Genomic DNA, 22,586 nt, shown 5'->3' with positions numbered 1-22,586 from the left:
ATGTTGTCATTACTCAACAATCTTCAGCAACACGTTATTTATTCACATGACGCGGGTGTATAATGTGCCAAAGTCGAGGGCATATGTTTGGGCTGAGATATGCGATAGCCCATGGATTTTTTTTTCTCGAAAAGCAATGAATAACAAATATCAGATCTGGCGTTACTCAATTCTCACTGAATTTTCCAATCATTTCTTACCTGAATTGTAATAGTAGTTTCGGTGTACTGCACCCCATCAGTCACTCTCACTATGAGCTTGTACACATCCTTGATTTCCCTATCGAGGGAGTCCCTGAGCTTTAGGATACCCGTGTCAGTTTCCAAGGAGAACTTGTCGTCGTCCCCAGAGATGAGAGCATACGAGAGGGTGCCAATTGTGTCTGGATCTGTTGCCCTCAGTGTGGCAACAGCCTGTCCGGCTCCGAGGTCCTCGGATACAGAGAAGGTCAATGGTAGATCCCGAAATGTGGGTGGACTGTCATTTTTGTCCAGCACTTGGAGACGAACCTGCAAATATAAAGACAATAGTGAATGTTAAAAGCTAGTCAAAATTTCTGAGAATTGAATCTTCAATATTGTTAGCACTCGATGATGTTTTTACGCAATGAGAATGCTCATTAAAGCTACAACTTTGTAATTGAGCGAATTCATTATCGAGGTTGTGGGCCTTTTTTCTCGCACCAATTCTCTCGCATTCTCTGTTTCTTTTGAATTCGCCAGGGGAAATGGAATTAAATTGCACACGGATGCAGATGTTAAAGTGCAATGTAAAGTGCGTAAAAAGCATGTGGATGTCAGTGTGTTAGATTGAAGAATGATCTTCAGAGGGACAGATGAGAAGGGGGAGAATTTTCTCCATCAAATGCCCAGATTCCCATTGTGTATTCCTTGGCCATCACTCATCGTGGTGATCATGTCATGGGGCAGCGAATGGGAGGCACACAAGAGAAGGCAGCAAAAAATGAATCCAAAACATTGTAGACAAATAGCAAAAATTCCACTCTTGACGTTGGATTTCTTTTTGTCTTCTCCACCTCTTGTCCAACTTATGGACGCGAGCTCGTTTGTGCATGTTTGGTATCATGAGAGGACCCGGAGGAAGTGACATTGACATGCTGGCCGGCAAAATGAGTGGAATGGGCTGAGATAGAATTTCTAACTAGATGTTCATTGTATTACAATTTAGCGTATTAAAGGCGAAAAGGCAATACCATCGACGAGAAAATTCTCTTCATGTCTCGGTGAATGGAAAATCCGCAATATTTCGCGGCGACATTGGATGAGGAGGAACTTGCTCGATTCTCATTTGTTTAGAGACTATAGCCGCGTGACCCGCAATCGGCTCAGTGTCTTTAGGAAGAAGCCTTCGAGACTCTTTGCCAACAAGATGGATGGATGGTTAATGATGAATTGTAACTGTTTCCACAATTTGCCGGGAAACACATTTAATATGCCTATAGAGTTTCTCTGGATGATTCAAAAGTAATTTAAAATATATTGGTTTGTGTCTTGTGGGCGTTATTCAAGTGTCTCTCACCCAACATTGTATGGCGAAATGGAGTAATCATGTGGCAGCTGCAGATGTAGAAAATCTCCCTTTGCAATTTCGAGTAACTGGGCGAGTGAGAGTGAGAGAAAAAGGGCTATGCGTGAAGGATGAGTGTGATCCTAATGAGATCATCATTCATTGTCTCAAATATTCCAAGGCAGAGCATTCCGTGCATAAATGTTTCTACCATCAATTACAATATCCGCGGCTCTTGGCATCCGGCATCCCGTATCGCAAAATCCAATTGCCAGGCGCATCAAAAATTCGCCTGGGAAGATCCAGAAGTGTTATGTGCTGGCGTGAAAAAAAGGCAATTACAGCGTCAGCGTGTGCACTGGAAACTTTCGGTTGGATCAAGAGTATCTCCCTGGGATGGAGCCCAAAATTGACGGCACGCACCCCTAAGCCAAGTACCATCTCGTGCAATTGACGTTGCGGTTCCCAGAGATCAAATAAACTTGTGCCCTTCTTTTTCTCCACTCATTTCCAAGTCAACATGTCAGCTGAGGGAAAAGCATCTTGGACATTAATCATTTTTCTTCACTCTCTTATAATTATACATATATGTGTGACGCGATTCAAAAATTTTCAACTCCGCATACATTGTATGACATTCTGAACAATCTCTGATGTTATGTCAAGGGAAGAACTTTCACGCGAGTTTAGAGATTTTCTAACGTTTCATCATTACCTAATCCTTCGTATTCTCTATAAATGCCATCAAATTTAGAAAAGTTCCTTTCGACTGTAGATTGAGCTTTTCAAATGAGATCTGGTATTTCCCATTTTTTTTTGCAATGCAAGAGATTTAATACTGACAAGTTTATACTCAGATCAAGTACGAATTTAAGTGCATCAGATCTCAAAGTTGCCATGATCAAGTTATGATCGAAATCAAAACAGGATTTTATCGCAAAACTTCTCTTCACGCCTCACTTTCGATGTTGCTCTGCCAGTCCAAGTCGATGACATAAAACAGATGGTTGGCCAGCTTACAGCAATGATCGCAGAGAATTATTGCAATTGACCCAGCACTTTGCACCGTGATACTATAAAATGCAGACTCGTTTGGGATTATTATTGAGTGTCTGCCGCCACGCCGCCTCCATAAGCTTCCTCGTGGATGGAAATGGCATAGGAAGAGGAACTTGTGTGTATGTATTGATTGCAATACCTTGCGGGCAATGCAAAAAAAGATATTCTGATTTTTTGCTCCTCATTCGTGAGCTTTTATCTCTCCCTCTTGCCATTTCACTTGCGCGAATGCGGCCAAACCTTGTAGCCTTTATTAATAAGTTGAATGAGAGATTGGTGGAATACTCAATATATAGGTGCATGTTTTTTCGATATTGCATTTAAAGTGGAACTGTTTCATAATTGAAATGTTTCGGCGCACAGGGCCTCATCAATTTGCAATCGCGATGTAATGAAAAGAGGGAAATTGCATATTTGTTATTTGATGCATTATGGTGTGTGCGGTGCTGGCCTTTAAAAACCAATAAAGCGGCTGTCAGGCTTTCTTCAAATGAAGGCGTTCTGGACAAATTTGATCCGCCAGAGACTCGAGGTATATGGCCAAGGAATTGGGAATGCGCGTGGAGTGAGAATGGAGTCAATTGTGCACAATGTAAATCGCAATTTCATCATAAATTCGCTCCTGGGCACTATTTAAAGGGTAGAAATTTCTGCTTGATTTACACGCGATCATCTCATTCAGTAAAATGCATTTAATCTGTGCAAATGTAAATTCAACATTTTTGGTGCTGACATAAGAAAATCAAATCTTAGCATGGGATATAAATCACGCATCGAATATTCCTTGGAATCGATTAAATTTGCTCTGAGATTGATTAGGAGCAATTTTCCTTGTCAATCCATTGTGAAGCTCAATTTTCAACCCAAAATATCTCATGGGAATCTTTCGCGCGGCTTCTCTTTTGCTCTCACCGATCTTCTCCAATCCAAAAAGTCCCCCTTTTTGCTCTTTCATTCTGTGCCCCGGAGAGAAGAGTTCATTTGCATTGAAAGATATTATAAAATCCACCTTCTGGTGCATTTCAATTTTACTGTGTATACATTTTATAGCATTTGTCGATCAAGCACTCTAATTGCTTGTATGCAAATTGTGTAACTTACACACTTCACATTCCATCAAGAGGCACAAGTATTGCCAACCTCCTTCGGGTTTCCTTTGGAAATGCACCCTCTTTCGCTATGCAAAATTGTGGCATTTTCCTCATGATCAATCTTCCACTGGTACCTACTTTGTGTTTGCACTTCTTCCTCGCCCATTTGGTCAATTCTCGTTCGTTATCAGTGGCATGTTGGCAAAGAGGAATTGTGTGCGCACTTAGGCAAACCTCTCTTGGTCTCCGTCTTCCACTTTTTTTCTCCTCTGTACGCAGTGAGATGAGGTCTCAAGGGGAGCTTCGTGGACGTGTGATCGTGCAAATTGAATGCATGCGCATAAAATGCTGAGGAATGTGTGTATGTGTGTGTGCAATTGCTGGATCTATAAAATTTTATATAACCCATGGTAAATGGAGTGGAAATGATGCCAAAATGCAATAATTGTCCATCCAATTGAAAAGCATTGGCATCTGCGAAAGTTCAATTCATTCTCAGTCATTAAATTTAACGTATTTCTTTGTCTGATCGTCATTTGCAACTTTGACAGAAATGATAAGAGTTAATTAGGGGAAGCCAAATTAGTGATAAAGCAATACAGGAAGTATTTAATGTCTTATTAGCCAACATGTGAAAATGGGTCAGAGATTTTACATTTATCAGGAGATTTTAAACTGATTTTAATTAAAGAGGTCTTATCTTGCGACTTCACCTGACAGATTAATATTATTACTGGGCAATGGACAATTTCCTCTGGATCTCATTTGTGACTTCAATGGCGCAAGCAGTCACTTTTCCTTTGCGATTGTGTTCAAATACTTTTTTCTTCCTGTCGCTCACCAGAAGTTCTCTCAATGTGATTCTCCCCTAAAGACACACCATCTTAAGTGCCGTGAGCTCATCCATTATGTCCAAGAAGTTAGAACCCCAAATGGACTTCTCTTGGTCGATGGTTAATATCAACAATAACGCCAGTTGAGATGGCGAGAGATCCCATATTAAGGCGTAATAAAAATATAAATGCTAATGGCAAACTATTGAGTTGTCAATATGGTGGTACATTTATAGGATATTACTTTTGCCTCTCTCTATCCCTCTCTCTCTCGCCAATATATTTAATATTTATATACCAAGTTTTGAGATGTGCTCTTGGGGACGAGAGATCAAGGTGAAGGAGATGCACACAAGCGCACGTTTTTCGTACAATTTATATGGTATGGAATTCACTATACCGTTTCCGTAAGAATGCCGCATTTGAGAGATGTTTTCCCGAGATGAGACGCATAGAAAAAAAACGCCAGAGTTGTGTACAATTTAATGTTGATGTGCGCTGTGTTGTGAGAAAATATCACCGCGAGAGGAGCTTGAATTGCAAGAGATGATCGTGATTATGTCATTTAACTTTTGCTATTGTGCACCACGGCCGGGAGATGCGCAAGAAGTCTCGAGGCGCGACATTATGAAGTTGTTAATTAAATCTTTAATTTTTATTATTTAATTGGCAATTGATAGAATCCTCAGCATATGTGACATGCTGGTGTATCAATATTAAACAAGAGAGAAATATGTGCTGCGCTGCGCGAAATGCCAAAGTTTTACACCCCTTTTGTCAGACTCTATGGGCGCAAACAAGTTTTCAATATTATTGCCATATGAGATCACAGCTGAAGATCTAAATAGTGGTGATACAATAAGTGCAAATATGTGAAATCGCCTCTTATCCTTCCCTGCCTGTAGAGATTATTTATAAATTCCACATTTTATTGACTCATGAAATTGCATTCAACTTATGCACCCCGAGTGATCTAAGAAAATGTATCCATCGAGAGAGGCACCTTTGCCATATGGAATTATTTACAGTTGGTGTCAAAATGACTGAAGAACTCCTAATCACAGCTAAGCCATCATTGTCACTTTGGTGTTCCCACTGGCTGCGAAAATTGCCAATTTTTTATCCACAGAGTATCAATTCTCGGCTCCTCTGTACCTCTTTCCCCCTACCAGACACCCAGCGAGGGGTTTCGCGAGGCATTCTCAACGATAAAAGCACTTGAAGATACTGGCAAATGGAATTCAACACTGATACTCACAGTGTGATTTAACACTGTAAGTTCCTTTACTGCTTGCCTAATTGAAATTAAACTTTTATGTCTTTTTGGTGTGTGAGAGCAAGAAGATCATTTGTCAGATCGTTGATGTCACAACGGGGATGAAAAAATACCCTTGGTCTTGTGTGTTTAAAGAAGTTAATTGTTTTAGCACAGCTGGTTCTCATGTGAAGATAAGAGTTTTTCAATTGAGATGAGAATCCCGGAAAAAACCTACAGTTTTATCCATAATTTGTCTTCCCCAAAGTCTTCCCATATAAAAGTTCGCGCCAAAATAAATGACCTGCCAGTTGCAATTAATGATGACCCCTCAAAAGTACCATGGGTCACTTCTCATGAGAGTTTTATACACTCCATGTACGCAACAGCAAGAGGAAATTCCGGTGGGGAAAAGAACAAGAGGTGTATAGAGAGAGAACGAAAAAAAAACTCTTATTATTAATAATAATAACAAGATTTTTGTGTAACGAATAAAATGGTGAGGAATCCATGAGGAGACGTCATGTGGTGCATTCGGGCGCTTTTTACCCACTGGAATCGGCCTCAATACTCGCGTCGTTTTCATACACAAATTTATCCCCCCAAAGAATGCCCACTTCTACTTCCCATCTCTACAGTTGGCTGAATGCATTTAAAAGCTCGATCATGTGCGATTTCTCGAGCATCGAAAACTAATCGATCTTGTACATCTCGTTATATGTTATAACATTTATTATATTTCCATTTATGCTCCTCTTTTTCATGCGCTCTCTCTCTCCCGCCAATCCTGCAGGGCTGCGCGCGCCCCTCTTCGTGGATTCACGGCATATTTATTGGAACTCGTTGAGAGCGATTTATCGATTATCAACAAGTGATTGTGCAATTATTTTTATCTCTCTCCTTTTTTGCCCTATACCTCGCGAGAACCCACCTCCTATATCAAACACCCATATATTTGCCAACCCGCGATTTGATATATTGACATGCAGCGGGAGGGGGTGAGCTTTTCTGTGACTTATTGGACCCTTCGGGGTCACGGAGATCTCTTTCTCTCGCCCTCCCTTGCTCCCTGGACTGATTTCATGTTCCAGGCCATGTTCCAAGACGCAATTGTCGAAATCTGTCTCAGGTTATTTATTGTGTGTATTTTTAATGTTACTGCCAGACTATATGGAAAAAGTGCGCATATGTACAAAAGAAATGCACCACGATAATATTATGACAGTTGCGGGGGCTGTTCAATATTACCACGCCGAGTAAGACAATTTTTCATATCAATTTTGTGGTGAGCAAATGCGCGGGATATTACGGTGAAATGAATTGAAGAATCACTCAGGAGTGCCCTCAACCTGAAACATGGGCACGACCATTGCCAAATCTCCGTGCACAAATTGCACATTAAAAATGGCAGTAAATTTTTCATTCCGCCATTGGGATTATCTGTGTGCGCTCCTCTTCATCCCATTTGGCCTGAGATAAATTTCAATAAATGGCAAGTGGTCATTCTGTGTGGCACAATTGACACGTTAAAATCTCTTGTGGCTCAGTCAACATTTTCCTCATCTTTATGAGCGCAGTCACTGAGGATGGTGCGCACTTAAGCCAAATAACATGTGACAATAGGTCGCACTATCGTGGTGAACTTATCATAAAAACCTCTAAGTAATAGTGCTAATTCAGACGTAGCTGTTCCTCTTTCAATTGCCACGCGAAAATGTCAATTTCCTTGGAGGAAAGAGAGAGAGAGAGAGAGAGAAACATTGAAAATCCTTTATTGCTTCTTCTCAATTAGAGTGTTCTTCTTTTATCCGGTTGAAATTAAATCCTCAAGCTCAAAAGTGAATCTCTTGGCACGCAATCTTCCGAGACTCGCTAGTAATTAAAAGAACTCCTCCTTAGCATACCGAAAAATCTTTATGACCTATTTTGGCGGCCCCCTAGTTATAGAAAATTCAGTGTTAAGGTAAAATTCGCTGTAAAAGTGTCAGTTCTCTGGGAAGAGATTTACGATCAATCGGCGAGCTTTTTTGCCATAGGGCAAGAAGGATTTCATTGGTGAATATCCGAAGTGTGGTTGATGCTGGAGAGTATGCAAAAGTGGGTGGATTCCAGAGAATGTGTGTGAATTAATTTGTGAATGAATTGTCATGAGTCGCCATTCTCACGATTCTGTGGTACAAATCACTTCCGGAATGTTGAAGCTTGACCAAGAGGTGAGTCCTCCAATAGTCATATGAGGTGTAATTCAGTTTGTGGCATTCTCCAGCCCGTAAAGCCATGTGATAGGAATCAGCCTTCTTTTCGTGCTCTGACTCTGGCCTCAATATCTCTGTGCCATGTTTGACTAAGAGTGCACAAGATGGGAAAAGGTGGCAGAGTGGGTACTCAGAAGCGGAAATTTCAAAATGAGCGCAAGCAAATGACCAGCAAACTGCTTGGGAAATCAGTCCGGCGAATCGGGCGTTCCCTTTTTGCCCCCATCTAGAATGCATATGCATAAGCCGTGGATAGTCGTAAAAAAGTGTTATGAATTTGCAAATGATGTCCAAAGTTGATTTTGTCAGTGAATGGGAAGAGAAGGGGAGGATCTGAGGTGAAAATTCATGTTTGTTTCTTTGACTTCTATAATCCACCATCAGGCAAAGCTTTTACGATGCAATCCTGCCCTCTAAACATTTGACATTGGCATTTAAGACTTTTATTGCACACTCCGATGCCAGGAGACGGCTAGCATCTCGCGGTGGTGCCCGTCAAAGAGCTGCGCGCCCCGCGAGACATTTCCTCCTATCGGCAACTCCTTGGCGAGGAACCACTCGCCAAGTGTCCATTCTTGGGCGAATTGGTTGCAAAGACAGAAAACCTTTTAAAACTCGCTGGCCAAGTCACTGGCAATGTTGCGGTGGGATTGTTATAAGAATTCAACGTTTTAACGATCAACTTTATACGTTTCTTATTATTATTCTTCGAATTTACAATTAGATGACTTCCATGGCCATTATAAAAATAGACAGAGGTAAGAAGAGTCTTCTTCAATCTTTCCATACCTTTCCTTCTTGTGTGCCCTTTCTGTTCACATCTCTCTCGCGATCTCTCATGGAATCCTCACAATGTTGAAAATTTATCGAGAGAAAAGTCTATTGCGAAAGATATTTCTTAATTCTATTTGCAATTTTTCAATGCTACATCGCAATGTTATATTCAAAGAGACACACACACACCACACATGAAATATTGATCGTGAAGATCAAACAGATCTCTTGTCATTATTTCCTTCCCACTTGGGACATTTTGCAATGTATCTGTGGTGTTGAGGGAGCTTTTAATTGGACTCTTCTATCACCGTCTCCATGCCAATATATCTCATCAAGTACCGCGCGCATCTCAATCTACCAATCTATTCACTGCTTAAGGCTCGAGCGGACTTATTTTTACCTCTCCTCGTCAACAAGGAAGCTTCCAGATTTCCTCTACCAGACATGCAAAAGCAAAACAGCAAATTGGTACACTTTCGAGGTGAAATTCCCCCATCTCAATCGCATCTCACCATCTCCAGAACACTCGCGCATTCGCTGAGAGAGTCTTATAGAGTGCAAATAGATCGACCGTTCATGGCGCGAGAGGTGAAAATATTGGCTAGAGAGTCACCAATTGTTGGGCGTTGGGAATTAATTAAATTGTTTGACATAGCACAACGTGTGCCACATGGAAGGCACCTCGCGATTTGCCCTGATAGACGTAATTACTCATTTGCGGTGCCGCGAGATTTAATTAAGCAGAAATGCCACTGACACTGAATCAAGTGCCTCTCGAAGTTGTTTATACATTGGAATTATTTTGCCTGCCAACCAAAATGATTTCTGGGCTGGATAAATGCATCTCTCTTGCCATTTGGATGTGCACAAGGATGGGATTCTCACCGCACATGTGAGAAGGCATTATAAGTCAATTAAGAGCATGATGAATGAGTTTTGGCACGAGGAATGGTTCCTGAAGGTGACAACCTCGAGAATCCCACTTTGTCCAATTATAAATGCTGGAAAAATAATCAATTTGTTGGATGATCTTGGGTCATCTGCGAACCAAACGAAAATCTGTCGTAAATGCAGAACCGTTAGGAGTTTGTTTGTCGGAATAAATTACTGGAATCTGATTGTACCAAATATGTAGTGTTGAATGGTGAAACACACGACAAGCCAAGTGCTATATATATATACACACACACGCGCGCATACATAAGATACAGAACTATTTAATCTCACGGCGAGATTTTGCATGGCCGGAGAGATGCATAGTCATCAAAAGGAGTCGCAGAACTTTTGCAAAAATCCTCCACTGAAAGATATCTTAATTAATAGCCTCAATAGCAATCACTTTCTCAGATGAGCATAGCATTAATTTTCACTCTCATAAATCTCCCCAGCCAAGCTGAGTGCTTCAAGGTGTTTTTCTACGCCAAGCGTGAAGGTGTTAATTTCTCTAATTCTTCCACACTTTTAATTTTTCGCACTCACTTTTCTCGATAAGGTCAGAATGTGTGGAACTGGAAACTGTCTGGCTGTGCGGTGATGAGGAAAATTTCTTTTAATCAACCATTTGACTTTCCACCGAAGCATTGCGCGAAATTGAAATACAGTTCTGTGGCACAAATAGTGGTGCGCTGTAAAATTCCTTCACAACCCATAGCAACAACATTGTGATAATTGTGGAATTAAAGATACATAAAAGACACTTGTTAGTCTTTTCTGGGGGTCCGGGAGTCCCGGGAATTGGGATGCCAGTGGACACGACAAACAGCCACTAAGAGATCATTTAATGTCCCATAAAATTACACGAGAAAAGAGGTGTAAAGTGAAAATCACAATACATTATTGTCCGTTTAATGTCTCTTTTTCTGGGTGTGCGCCGAGGAGACTCTCAAAATTACGAGGAAAAAATTGTGAACCAAATCATTTCAAAATTGTCCATCAATTTTAGTGGAGTTTGCTGCACGCAGACGCGGATGGCGTGCAAGCCTCGTCTGATGAGGCGAAAAAGACCTTTTCTTGCTCCTATTATTTAATTTAATGCGTGTTTCTGCTTTCTTGTGTGCCTCTGTCAAATATTTCCTCCCGGGCTATCTCGAGCATCTTCCAACGGTGCTCTATTAGTTATTCAGATCGAGTACACCACCTCGGCTCATGGATTCTGCACTACCCGAAGGCATCGATCAATCGCCAATCTCTGAGTCTTCCTGCCTCTCCCAGCCAGAATGCAAGAGGAGCCCATGAGAAGAGATCGCGCGCGCGGCAACTAGACAACACACTCGGAATTCAATTGGACAATGTTCACTTTTTCACTTTACATTTGTGACGACACGTAATTGTTGTCAAGTTTGTGCTTCATGCACTTCACCACTGATCCTCTCGCGATCCGGCGAGAAAAAGAGGGAAATATGTTGCGCATAATTGCCAATGATGAGATTTTTATCAATGTAGCAATACAGTCAAAATCTTTCCTATGGCAATTTCTGGTCCGGATCATTAAGGTGAGATATTTCAGCAAATTCCGTATACACCTTTCAATCAACCTTTCACATTTCTCTCAAACTCCTGAAGCAATTTACATCAACATTTACTTTTGGATTTTTGCCATGATGCCGCATGAAATTCAATCGAAATCAATTTCTCCGACTTTCTGGGTCTCATTCTACGCCATATCTGACAATTTGTGCAATAGCACATGCACAGGCAATGGGGCCTCGCGAGATCGATTGATTGGGAGAGAACACTGGAGCATGGGAAATCATCAAATTTCAATCTTCGCATGTACAATATGGGTTAGATTTGTACGGAAATGCCACGGCATGAAGCGAAGCTATGCTTTGAATCTTGAAATTGCCAATGGGCAATTTACAGTGCAGAAAATATAAATAGCGCACGGTGTGAGGAAATTAAATTGAGGACTTGTTCAGTTTTCAGGGCTTCCCACAGCGGAAAGTGAGAATGTCTCAAGGTTAATTTCGTGTCTTTTTATTGCAGATGGTTAAACAATGCGTCATTTAACAATTTCTTTTTTAACTTCCCTGTGGAGAGAAAGTTCACACATGGACAAGAAACGATCTCTTGCTTCGCGTGGTAAAGAGACTTTGACACTGAGAATTGTCTGTTGTCGCCGCAATACTGTGTTTGTTTGCACGGCGATCTAGCGTACAAGTGAAAATTACTTGAAACAACATGGTGCATTTTCCACGAGAGCCTCCCCTAAAGGGATATCTGACAATGGATGCAGAGGTGTGAAAGTACAAGACAATATTCTCTGTGTCCACTAAAATGGCGCGATTGATATTATAACGCTGTGTTGCCTTGAGGTGAAATAATAATGGAAAGGGACTCGTCAGAGTGTCGAAATTCGAGAGTCAGCTTCTCTTTCGTGCCATGAAAATGTGGCGGCGTGATGAGGTGATTATTATCACGGAAAATGATTCTATTTCCATCGGAGCGACTAACGAAATGCCAGGGAATTGTTGACTTTTTACCAATATAACTTGACAATGGTTGATCGCATGAAATAAGAGCCCAATGAAAGCCAACAATAGGCGAAAATCCACACACACTCACAATTTCACTTTTTGCCCACGAATGCTCTTACGATGAAAGATGTATGATCGTGTGTGAGGGGAAAATGAGGAAAATCGTGCACTTCCAGATAAATAGACAATTATTTCACCACATCAAACTGCCAATCAAAGGATGTATTGAATATTTTAGTTCTTCACACCCAACCGTAAGCAATATTTTACATGTCCATCGCGACTGTGAAGACGTCAGGGCATCTTTTACCCATTTTGGGCATCTCTATTTCTGCGGCTCGTTTTCCCATTTCGCCGAGAAAGTCACACACAATCGCTCATCAGTCGTGTTTTTTATCCACCTCCATTTCTCATCCAATTGACAGCCCCTTCAATCACATGTGATCGGTAATCGCCTATTTATATTTCAGGTGAGCAGCATTTTTCTGCAACAAGACCTCAATGGTTACCCAGCTAATATGGTCACCCATGATTCTCCACGAAAGCCAGACAGCGCGCAACTTCTTTGCCAGGAATTCCCGCGATATTGCTGAGTGATTAATGGCAATTAACTGGCATGTCAGGTAAGTTCTTTGTATTTGTACAAATTCTAAATACCGCCAAAACTGTCAATCAGCGCAAAAGTGTCAGATTTAAGTGGCAAATCAATTTTAGAAACCAGTAACTAGTCCTATAATGCCAAGCACTTCCTCTCTGCGCACTGTCTCATGATAATAAACACCCTGTATAGAGTGCATTATTTTATAACCTCAAGTGAATTGAATTTATTGTTTTAATTAAAATTGCGAAAATCAAAGCTTTCTGCGTTAATTTTCAATTATAGCCACATAAAAAGTTACTTTAGTGCAATTTTCCCTCTTCTCGTTGTAATTTGCTAAAGCGCACTGCACCCAATGCCAGAGAACCTCATCTGCAGATTTATCAGGCATACGATTTCCAAATACATGAGGGCTTCTGCAGAATTCATAAAACTGGCCTTTATGCAACATTGTAAGGGTCAATAAAGTTGCTGAAATGTCTCATTTGTTGACCTTTAAATGCGCTACAATGTTCCAAAATACAGGAGATTTATCAGCAGAGGCAATCTCGAGGTAATTAACTTTTAAGATGGGCTCCACACTAGACATGGAATATGACATACTACACATACACCAACAATATTCAGGAAGGCGCACGCAGGATCAAATTCGTGGCAAATAATTGAGATAATCTCTGCGGTTTGTGTTTTGGGTGAAGAGGAAGTGGCCAAAAAGACGAAAGAATGCGAGAGAGACGAGAACATATCCAAAATGCAAAGTGGATCGTTCGATTGACATTTTATTGCATTGTTAGCAAAGTGACGGATACTTAATTGAAAGAGGAGGTCTCCACCACCACCTCTGAGCTGCATCAGCATGAATGGCCCCCGTGAAGAGGAAGAGGCATGGATAAGGAGATGAAGAAGAGTTTGTGGAATTTTTTCTCCTCATTTCTTCCCTCCGTCATTTTGTGCCCACCACGCCGCTTGTTGGTGTGCTAAATCGGGAATTACTTACCCGGTTTGGGGCACCACCAACTTGCAAACGTTTGCACAAGCCTCAATGGTTACTCCTCGCGAGAGACTCCGTCCGTTGTGTGGCAATAATAATAACTTGGTGTGAACGGAGTTCGTTAAATATATGAAAGTGTCATGTTTGTTGGCATCAAACTATCTTCTTTATGGGATACCCATCGTATTCAGATCGTCATCGTGGTGCCATTGCCAAGTGGATGGTCACAACTTGCCATTTGATACCCAGGGAGGGCACAACAGCATTTCGGTCGCTCCGGAGAGGTGTGAAGGATCCCATCAGAAATTTTGTCGCTCGCAAACCACAAAATGTGAGAGGTCCACAAAAATACACACGCCTGATTTGAAAACTGATTGGGACGTGCGAGTGAAAAATTGAGAAAAGCACTTTAGCATATATGTATGCGAAAAAAAACACGCCAGCATTTAGTCAAGTGAAGTGTCAATTCTGGTGATAACCATAATGGAAGATTAAGGAAATTATGATTATCGCGAAATTAATTAAATGCACAAGAGTTCCTCGATCAGCCAGCACAGCGAAAATCTCACCAGCAAATGTGTCAATACCATAGCGCGAGAAAGGCGCACACAAAATTGGTTTAAGCGAAAAGTCTTGTTCCATGAAATCGCACACAATTAATTGCTGTCAATTCTGTGCGCTTCGACAACTTCACAAAAGTCTAAGAAGAGAAACATCCAACACCGTTGCGTACGCATTTCAGAAACAGAGGCGAAATTACGGCCAAATGCAATCCATTTCCGGATCATCATTCCTTTCACAAATTCAATATGTGAACCCTTAATCCAAACATATATTTCACTTTTGCGATAAGCCACCTCAAAGGCTGCGAAAATGTGACAAGAAATATATTGTGACTATTTTTGAGACGATGAAAAAGAAGCGCTCTTTAATTGAATAATCTTGAGAAAGTCCACCAAGAATTCTTGTCTATCTCGGCCAATCTTGTGCTGAAATCGAAATGACAATTTATCAAAGCAAAACGACTGGACAAGGAGGAAGAAAAAGAAATTGGTTACATTTAGAAATTCCAGTAATATCATTAAAGAGACGCGCAAACGAATGGGACAAACGTGGAAATGGTAATTTTTTTAATTAGTGCGCTCCTCCTGAAGATGGGCAGATTCGTCTCTCTCGCTCTTCACCGTGAGATCTCTGAAAATGTCACTAATTGATGCACCATTTGAACGCGGCATTTCTTGTACGCAGATGCCTTTTGGTCCTTGCGTGCTTCGTCAATTCTAATGGACGATGATTTAATTAGTGCAGAAAAGGTCTCAAATACTCAATTTCTGCGGGGTTTTCGACTGTGACTTCTCCTTGACTTTGACCATGAAGATGGTGGAGCGATTATTGCTTATAACAACTTCATCGTTCATCCGGATCGATGGCTGTTGGGCCACGGATGGGAGATGACGAGGCGGAGGGTGAATATTAATATAAATCTCTCTCTATGATCACCCGTACGATCCAATATCCAATTTGACACTTTAATCATTTGTAATAAATTACAGATTTAATATGAATAATAATTCCCCATTGCGCGACTCTTGAGTAATTTTACACTTTAGTGCCTTTTTTGATTTTGCCTCAGTATTCACAATACATTCAATCTTATCATGGCATGAGAGACTCTTAAAAAACTGTGAAAAAGAGAAGGAATCTTCCATGTCTTCTGTGATTCTCAATGGGGAATATCTTGAGTGTGCTTCAGTGATTCTAGACTTGAGTTACTCATAGGCAAAATATGATTTTATTCTACTTTCAGAGATTCCCTTCTGAATGAGCCTGGATTCTTAGGGTGAAAGAGTGAATGGGTTCGGCAGAAGGCAGGCAGATTTGTTGAATTTATGCCGCTCTCGGAACGGATGACGTTGACGATGATGGGCTCAAAACTGCGGCTCAAGTCATACTGAATCCCTCTGGCACGGACAATCTCATAAATATTCAGTGAAAATTTTTCGAAGCCAGTCCTCATGTGCATCTCTTGACTGTGGCCACTTCTAAACGGAATTTATGTCGGCCAAGGTGCATCATCATCGTCGTCATTAATATTGGTGTGGCTGTTGTGGCATCAGGAATAGGAAAAAAAGCCACTACGTCGGTGAGTAGAAGTTCCAGAAGTGGAACAACACTTTAACACTGGTTTAGACAAGGCAGGAGGAGAAAAAATGCAGAGCAAGGTGCTTCTTCTGCCTTGTCTCCCTAAACACAAATTACAAATTGAAATTTGATCACAAGACACCTCGAGCATTTGCTTCTGAAATATTTCGAGTATGTTTTCCCTTCGTCAAGCCACGATCTGAGAGTGAATCTCCCAGAAACCATTTTCTCCATTCGTTCTACAGTGATGAAAAGAAGTAAAGAAACTCCGAAAACCTCTCCATTCTTTGTGCATGTCGGAGGAAAATAAAATTTTTCAGCTTTTAATTCTCCCCGTTATTCCCAACATCTCCACTCAGCTGTGGATTATGCCATTCAGTTTTATGATCGGCACCATCGTAATAACAATAATTAAAATTTCATGAAGATAAAATGAATCCCTCAATCAAGACGATCTGACGGGCTCATTTTGTGTCTTATCTCAGGAAATTCGGTTGTTTTGCACTCACTTCTGCTTCGTTCATCGCGACCATGTGCAATTCGCTGAGAATGCGAGAACAAACAGAATTCTTAGAATTATTGACGACAAATCGCACAAGCATTAACTCCAAATTTATGTCAATCTCTTCGGCGACTTTTGGCGGCTCGACCGTTTGGGATTCTTTCATGCCATGACTGTTCGCCTCACCCTAGAGAGATCAATTTGAGATATTTTTATTGTGACAGTGACTACGTGTATGCACAGAGAAATGATGGTGATGCTGAACTGAGAGAGATTTCTGGAGATTTTCTGCTGAATAGATGATGAAGATATTCAAATTGATTGGTTCTGGGACACTCTCGCGATCTGAATCTACAACAAAATTTACAAAAGACATACGAATATTTGTTTGTATAGAGAATTTATGTATCACCTAGAGCCTCAAGCTTTTCTCGTGGATCCTCTTGTGAGGGCATCACTGCCATGAAAAGATTAAGAGTGTAACGGAAGAAAATGTCATGGCAGAGCCATAACAATGTTTAAAAAATCTTCTTGTAGGTACCATATTTGAGTCTGAAGACACCGTATTTTCAGAAGGGAATTCCGTGGGGTTTATCGGATAGTTTTTCACATGGAATGATGGGTGTGAATGACACATTTTAAATGATACCTCCACACAGGCAATTGTGAGATATGGAAAGTGGGGACTGTCATCTCTATGGGAATGAATCCATATCGTCCATGGTGGTCGCGTAGGTGGCCTACAAATCTGGGATGTTTTAACGACGCACCATCCGAATGAGGTGAGTTCGCGCTAGTTGGAAAGTTCTTTTAACTCCTTGTGAGTGTAGAAATTATGAGGTGTATTATATCTCACTTGGAACAAGAGGTACTGTAAGATATATCACATTTATGGAATTCTCCAACTTCTCTTGACTATTCATGTTTTATGTTAATGCACACATGGCAGCCAAGAAGTAGGCAAGAAGGAACTTGCGGTGCACACTGGAAATGAGCTGCACACCGCGATGAGAGGACTCCCTCGAGTGTGAGAGGGAGAGAGTTTCGCGGAGATACCGGCAAACAAGAACAATCATCGAATAACAACCATTTTATTATTGAATTGTTGTCTTGTGTACCCATTTCACTCGCCACCATGCAAACCAATAGATTCTGTCCTCTCCTTTTTCCACAAGCACATCTCTCGCTCTCGCGACCATCTCGCGGGCAGTCGCGATGCGGAATGGGAGGAAAAGATGACGATGGTGATTGCCATGGCCGATGCTATCACATTGTTTGAGGTTAGACATTTGTGGAGAAATCGTTTCTGGTTGCGTGTTGCCCCCCACTGGTGAGATAGACACACCAATGCCACAAGAACCACTCCAGCATCATCGCAACCACGAAACTCTAAACGAGAAATTTCCACCTCACCCCGAGTCAGAGACAATTTCAGCAATTTTCTGGCCTAGAAATTTGCAATTCCTCGGTCGGACTCCGTCTCATTCACCGCCTTTGCGCGGATTCCATTCAGGAATTCAGTCGAGAATTCTAATGACTTCTTGCGGACGGATGGCTAATTTGTATCCTTATTTCGGCCAGTGGCGTCAAAAAGCTGTGTTGTGCATTTTCCTCTCTTTCTTGAGAAATTCTTTTGTCAACCTGAAATATCCTCATAAGCGCAAAAGTAACTCGCCATTAGATTTCACCACTACTGATTTTGGAACTTGTTAAACCCCCTCGAGTCTTCCACACATTCCTGAAGATTCAGTCGCTTTCCTTGCCATTCCCAATTAGCCAGATAAATATTTGTATATTATGATAATGATGGGATTTTATCGCTCCGGCTTTGTTTTTAACATTAATTTCATGTAATAAATCCCCTTTTTCGCCAATTAAACACCACGAAAAAAACGCCACTTAAATGAAACTCTTCTATAATGGTAACAGTCTCATTATGATTATTAATTTCTACGTCAAAATGGTATGTTTTTGCAGCAGACAAGATCTCTAAAGTGTGTGTTTATGAAGAAAAAAAAGCAGCCCCACACTCTCATGATAGTTAATTGAGAAATTACAATCACCACTTTTCGGCTACTTATTGTTACCCACGGTAAATGCCTGTTATTTCCTACGAAACATCTCCGGAATTATGATTCAGTATGCATTGCTCAAATTGAATATTAAAGTCTCGCGTGCAATCGATTACGTAGGCATTGCCTTTTCTCGATTATCTCTTTTGGGGGCTCTGCGCGATGCAGAAGGGAGTTCTCTCGTGCCAATGATGATAATAGGGTCACTTGTATCATGCATCAGATACTCGCCTCTTTCACCTCCTTTTACTCTCTTTTCTGCGAGTCAAATCGGAAAATCTCACATGCCGAGGATTCTAATATGGCGCAAATCACGATTATCTCATTTAACCTCCCACATGTAAACACTGCAGAAGCTGGATAATCCTGGTTTTCGGACTGTAGATTTAGAAAACCGGGCTAGAGTTATTATATCTCCTATTCCGTTACCAAATCGTCTTGTAGATTGGATGAACTTGGCAAGTGCAAAAGTCTGGCATTCCATCCGAAACATACCAATTCTCAGACAATTACCGGGAGCCATCGGGGCAAAAAAGAAAACAACAAGTGAAGAATGGATTGTAGTAGCTGAGAAAGAATTAATATGAGACTGTCTTTATGGATATGGCATTGGGTGAAAGATGCCCGGGTTTTTGTGTGTGGTGGAGACACACGGGCTTAACAATAAAAAGCCGTAAACAAGAGTGTGTATGGATAATAATAAGAAGAGCAAATAAGTTATACGAACTTCTGGTGTTACGAAGACGAAGAGGGCGGGTCTGAGTATAACACATCCACATCGTACCATTGGTTCAGTCTCCAATCTTGTAAAAGAAGTTGCGCGCCGGACGCATGCCATATTTACAGCAATTATTGAGTGCGGTGTATGAGCGCAAATGTGGTGGCGGATATTTTCGTCGGATGCTGCGTAGCACCGAAACACGTTTAAGAACGCGATGCAGCGAGTGAGATGGGGAAAAAAGTCCGCCAAGTAATCAGTTCATCATATCGACGGCCTTCCCACCTCACCCATGGTGGCTGCAGCCAATGTGTGCGGATTCTAATCGATTGATTATTAGGTAATTGCGTAATTATATGTACAGTCGCTATGGGTTTTTCTCTCTCATCATGGCACATGTGTGCATGAGAGTCGGCGTGGCATCGTAAATTGCCTTGTGCCAAAGGAGGAAACGCATCACAGAAAACTCACCCATCTCCAGCCATAATTTACACTATTGATGATCATCGATTTCGTAAGGGGGCCAATTGAATAATGATGCCTTCACTGAGTCATCTGCTGCCCTCGTGAAGAGACCAATTAATCTCCCAAGAGTCACCTTCGTCCACACCCCGACTTTGCTTATCGTCAGGTGATGTGGGATGGGACAAAAACACCCGTGCCTACCTGGCCACATTTAGATATTCTTTGGAAGATGAACAAAGGTGGACGGAAATTGCTTCTTCTCTAAACCGATACAGTATAGGGGAAAAAATTGAAGATTTCTTTATCAAAGGGTCTCTCTTTTAAACCAGGACGAAACTTGCAACCATTCAGACGTATTTTAGTATGTCGGATTAGAAGATTGATATGGGACAATGAATTTGCTGATGTTTATCTGACGAAAAGAACAGTGAAATTCGAGACTTTTGACGAAATACAATTTCCTCAGTAAGCAAGCCAATTTTCGATTTTCAACCTAGTCTCTAGCTGCTTGGGCTTATGGACCAATCTAATACATCAAATAAAATGACGAGAGGAACCGGAGGAACATCTTGTGAGCCACTCAGTGTTATACTATCATTAAATTCTCTCCCATTTGAATTATTATGAATTAATTTGATTTTCTTGTATTCAACACCGGGATATTTCGGATGGAGTCGTAAAAAGAGGCACAAATCTCTACGTAGAGTGATGAGTGGAAAAAATAAAAGTCTTTGCCGCGCAAGATGTTAGAAAAAAATCCACACATTGGAATAGTCAATGGCTATGGGGAAATGGAGAAAGAAATGCGAGAGGTGCGGGCAAAAAGAGCCTCGCCAGAACGGTCAAGAATCCATTCTTCTGGCGTGATGGATTCGTTATAATGTTCGTGGTGCAGCAATAAAAAATCGATTTAAAATCCTACATTGAGGAATTCGATTTTCTGGCGTATTGGTCGCGGTTTGCTCGCAGAGCACCATCAAAAATAACACAGACATATGAAAGAGGGGAATTCCGTCTCGTCTAAAATCGATCAGAATGATTAAATTTTATTTGAAACACAATCGAAAATCCACCGCGCGCACGGTCGATTCGGGGAGATGAACAATCCGGATACGGCGCAATGGCTTTCCACAGACGAAGGGCGATAGACTCTATACAGCGATTAAGTACTGAATTTTCCACCAATTCTCTTCGCCACATCTTGTCCGTGACTGATTTTTTTCATGCTATAGAATAACATCCTCAGACAATTCGATGCCCAACTTTGTGCCAACTCATTGCACACTTTTTATCATCGCAAGATACGAAAATTTTCAGAGACGATCATTGTTTTTATTGAAAAGACACTGCGCGGTGCTGGAATTGAATAGGGAGATGCTCTCTGGGCTCTGGTTTTGTGGTGAAAATTTCACACAACAGGACGGAAATTGAATGTCGCACCACAATTTCCAGTTCTTCTACAATTTCTACACATCATGAGGCTTCAGAGATTTCACTAAAAAAAAACTCTAGATGGAAAAATTCCTCAGCAAAATATCTCAATCCCTCTTGCCAGATGCATTTCACCGCACACGATCTTCTGAGTGAAAATCCATAGAATATTCCTTCGTGTAGGATTTGTGTGGTGAGAATAAAAGCTGAGAAAGATGAAGAGAGACAAAAAATGAGGCGTGAAAGCCATAAAATTATTACCAAAGAATTAAAAGCCACCTCAAAAATTACCTGTTTGCGTTAATTCACGTCTTTTTATTGCTTTTTAAATGAATTCCTGTGCATGACCAGCGACGCGCGGCACTCTTGGACACAGTCACCGCGGAAGTGCGTCATATTACACGCTGGAAAGCCATTCTTTTCACGGAAATTAATTTCAAATGGATTCTGCCACTCTTCGTATAGCCCTCTGCCTGCTGAAGAATCTTATGGGAAATGCTTCTGGGCGTGTGGGAACCGCACTTGAGATGAAGTCATTGCCTCATCAGTGACAATTTGGTTTCACTGTAGAAGTAATTTTCCTCACGCAACTTTTTGAGAATTTCTGAATTCAATCAATGCATTTCCGTTAAGAAAACTAGACTTCAAGGGTGAATCGAGAAATTTATATATCGATCAAGTGGAAATATATCTATTTCAATAACCGTACATAAAGGATTGAGATAATCTAATTGCTCTTGCCTTTGCAAAATTCGTTATTATAGTTAATAACGGTTCTTAAAATGAGATCATTACAGGCATACCGGAAACTGTAGCGTATGTATATTTGACTTCCTGCTTTTTTATGTATTTGCAAATTAATTCTTATCAGTGAAATTATGAAAAAATTTAGAAAAGATCTATGGGATTTTTGGAATGAAAAATTACCCAAGAATCCATGCTTTGCGAATATACCATACAAGGGAAAGGACTTAACGCGGGAAAATGGCATCGTCAGGAATCACAGAATGTAAAGACGAAATTTATTTATAACTCTAAATTAGAGTCAAGAGTTACGGAACGTGGTAATTAATTTTTATTGAATTACACGAGAGCACTTGGCAATATAAAACAATTTTAAACTCATTAACCCTCTTTTTTCCCTCTCTTTAAATAATCCCTGGCCAATTTGAGGAATCTCCTCATGAGGCAACTTGGGCGGGATAGACGAATATGCAGAGGAACTGGTCGCGGCTGCGGCAACGAGGGCAGGGCAGGAAGACGATGATGACTTTCTGTTTGACTGACTGGTTGCCGAGAACATCACTTGCGTATGTGCTTTTGCGAAAAATATGAGGCGAAATTTATATTCTCAGGAAACCCTCTTCATATATTCTCACTCGCTCCATTCTTCG

At 41.0% G+C, this 22,586-nt stretch overlaps 1 protein-coding gene across 1 annotated transcript in view; it reads right to left on the bottom strand.

Annotated features, from left to right (window-relative positions):
• LOC132262184 (cadherin-related tumor suppressor) overlaps positions 1-22,586 on the bottom strand; it is a 111,569-nt gene that overhangs the window by 32,823 nt on the left and 56,160 nt on the right. The window contains exon 2 of the mRNA XM_059761362.1: positions 201-509. Coding sequence (XP_059617345.1) covers positions 201-509 — 309 coding nt within the window. The remainder of the gene's footprint in view (positions 1-200; positions 510-22,586) is intronic.

This window comes from Phlebotomus argentipes, unplaced genomic scaffold (genome assembly GCF_947086385.1).
Source record: "Phlebotomus argentipes unplaced genomic scaffold, Phlebotomus argentipes genome assembly contig_46, whole genome shotgun sequence".
NCBI lineage: Eukaryota > Metazoa > Arthropoda > Insecta > Diptera > Psychodidae > Phlebotomus > Phlebotomus argentipes.
The sequence above is the reverse complement of the archived record's forward strand: the minus strand, read 5'-3'. Positions and strand labels throughout refer to the sequence as shown.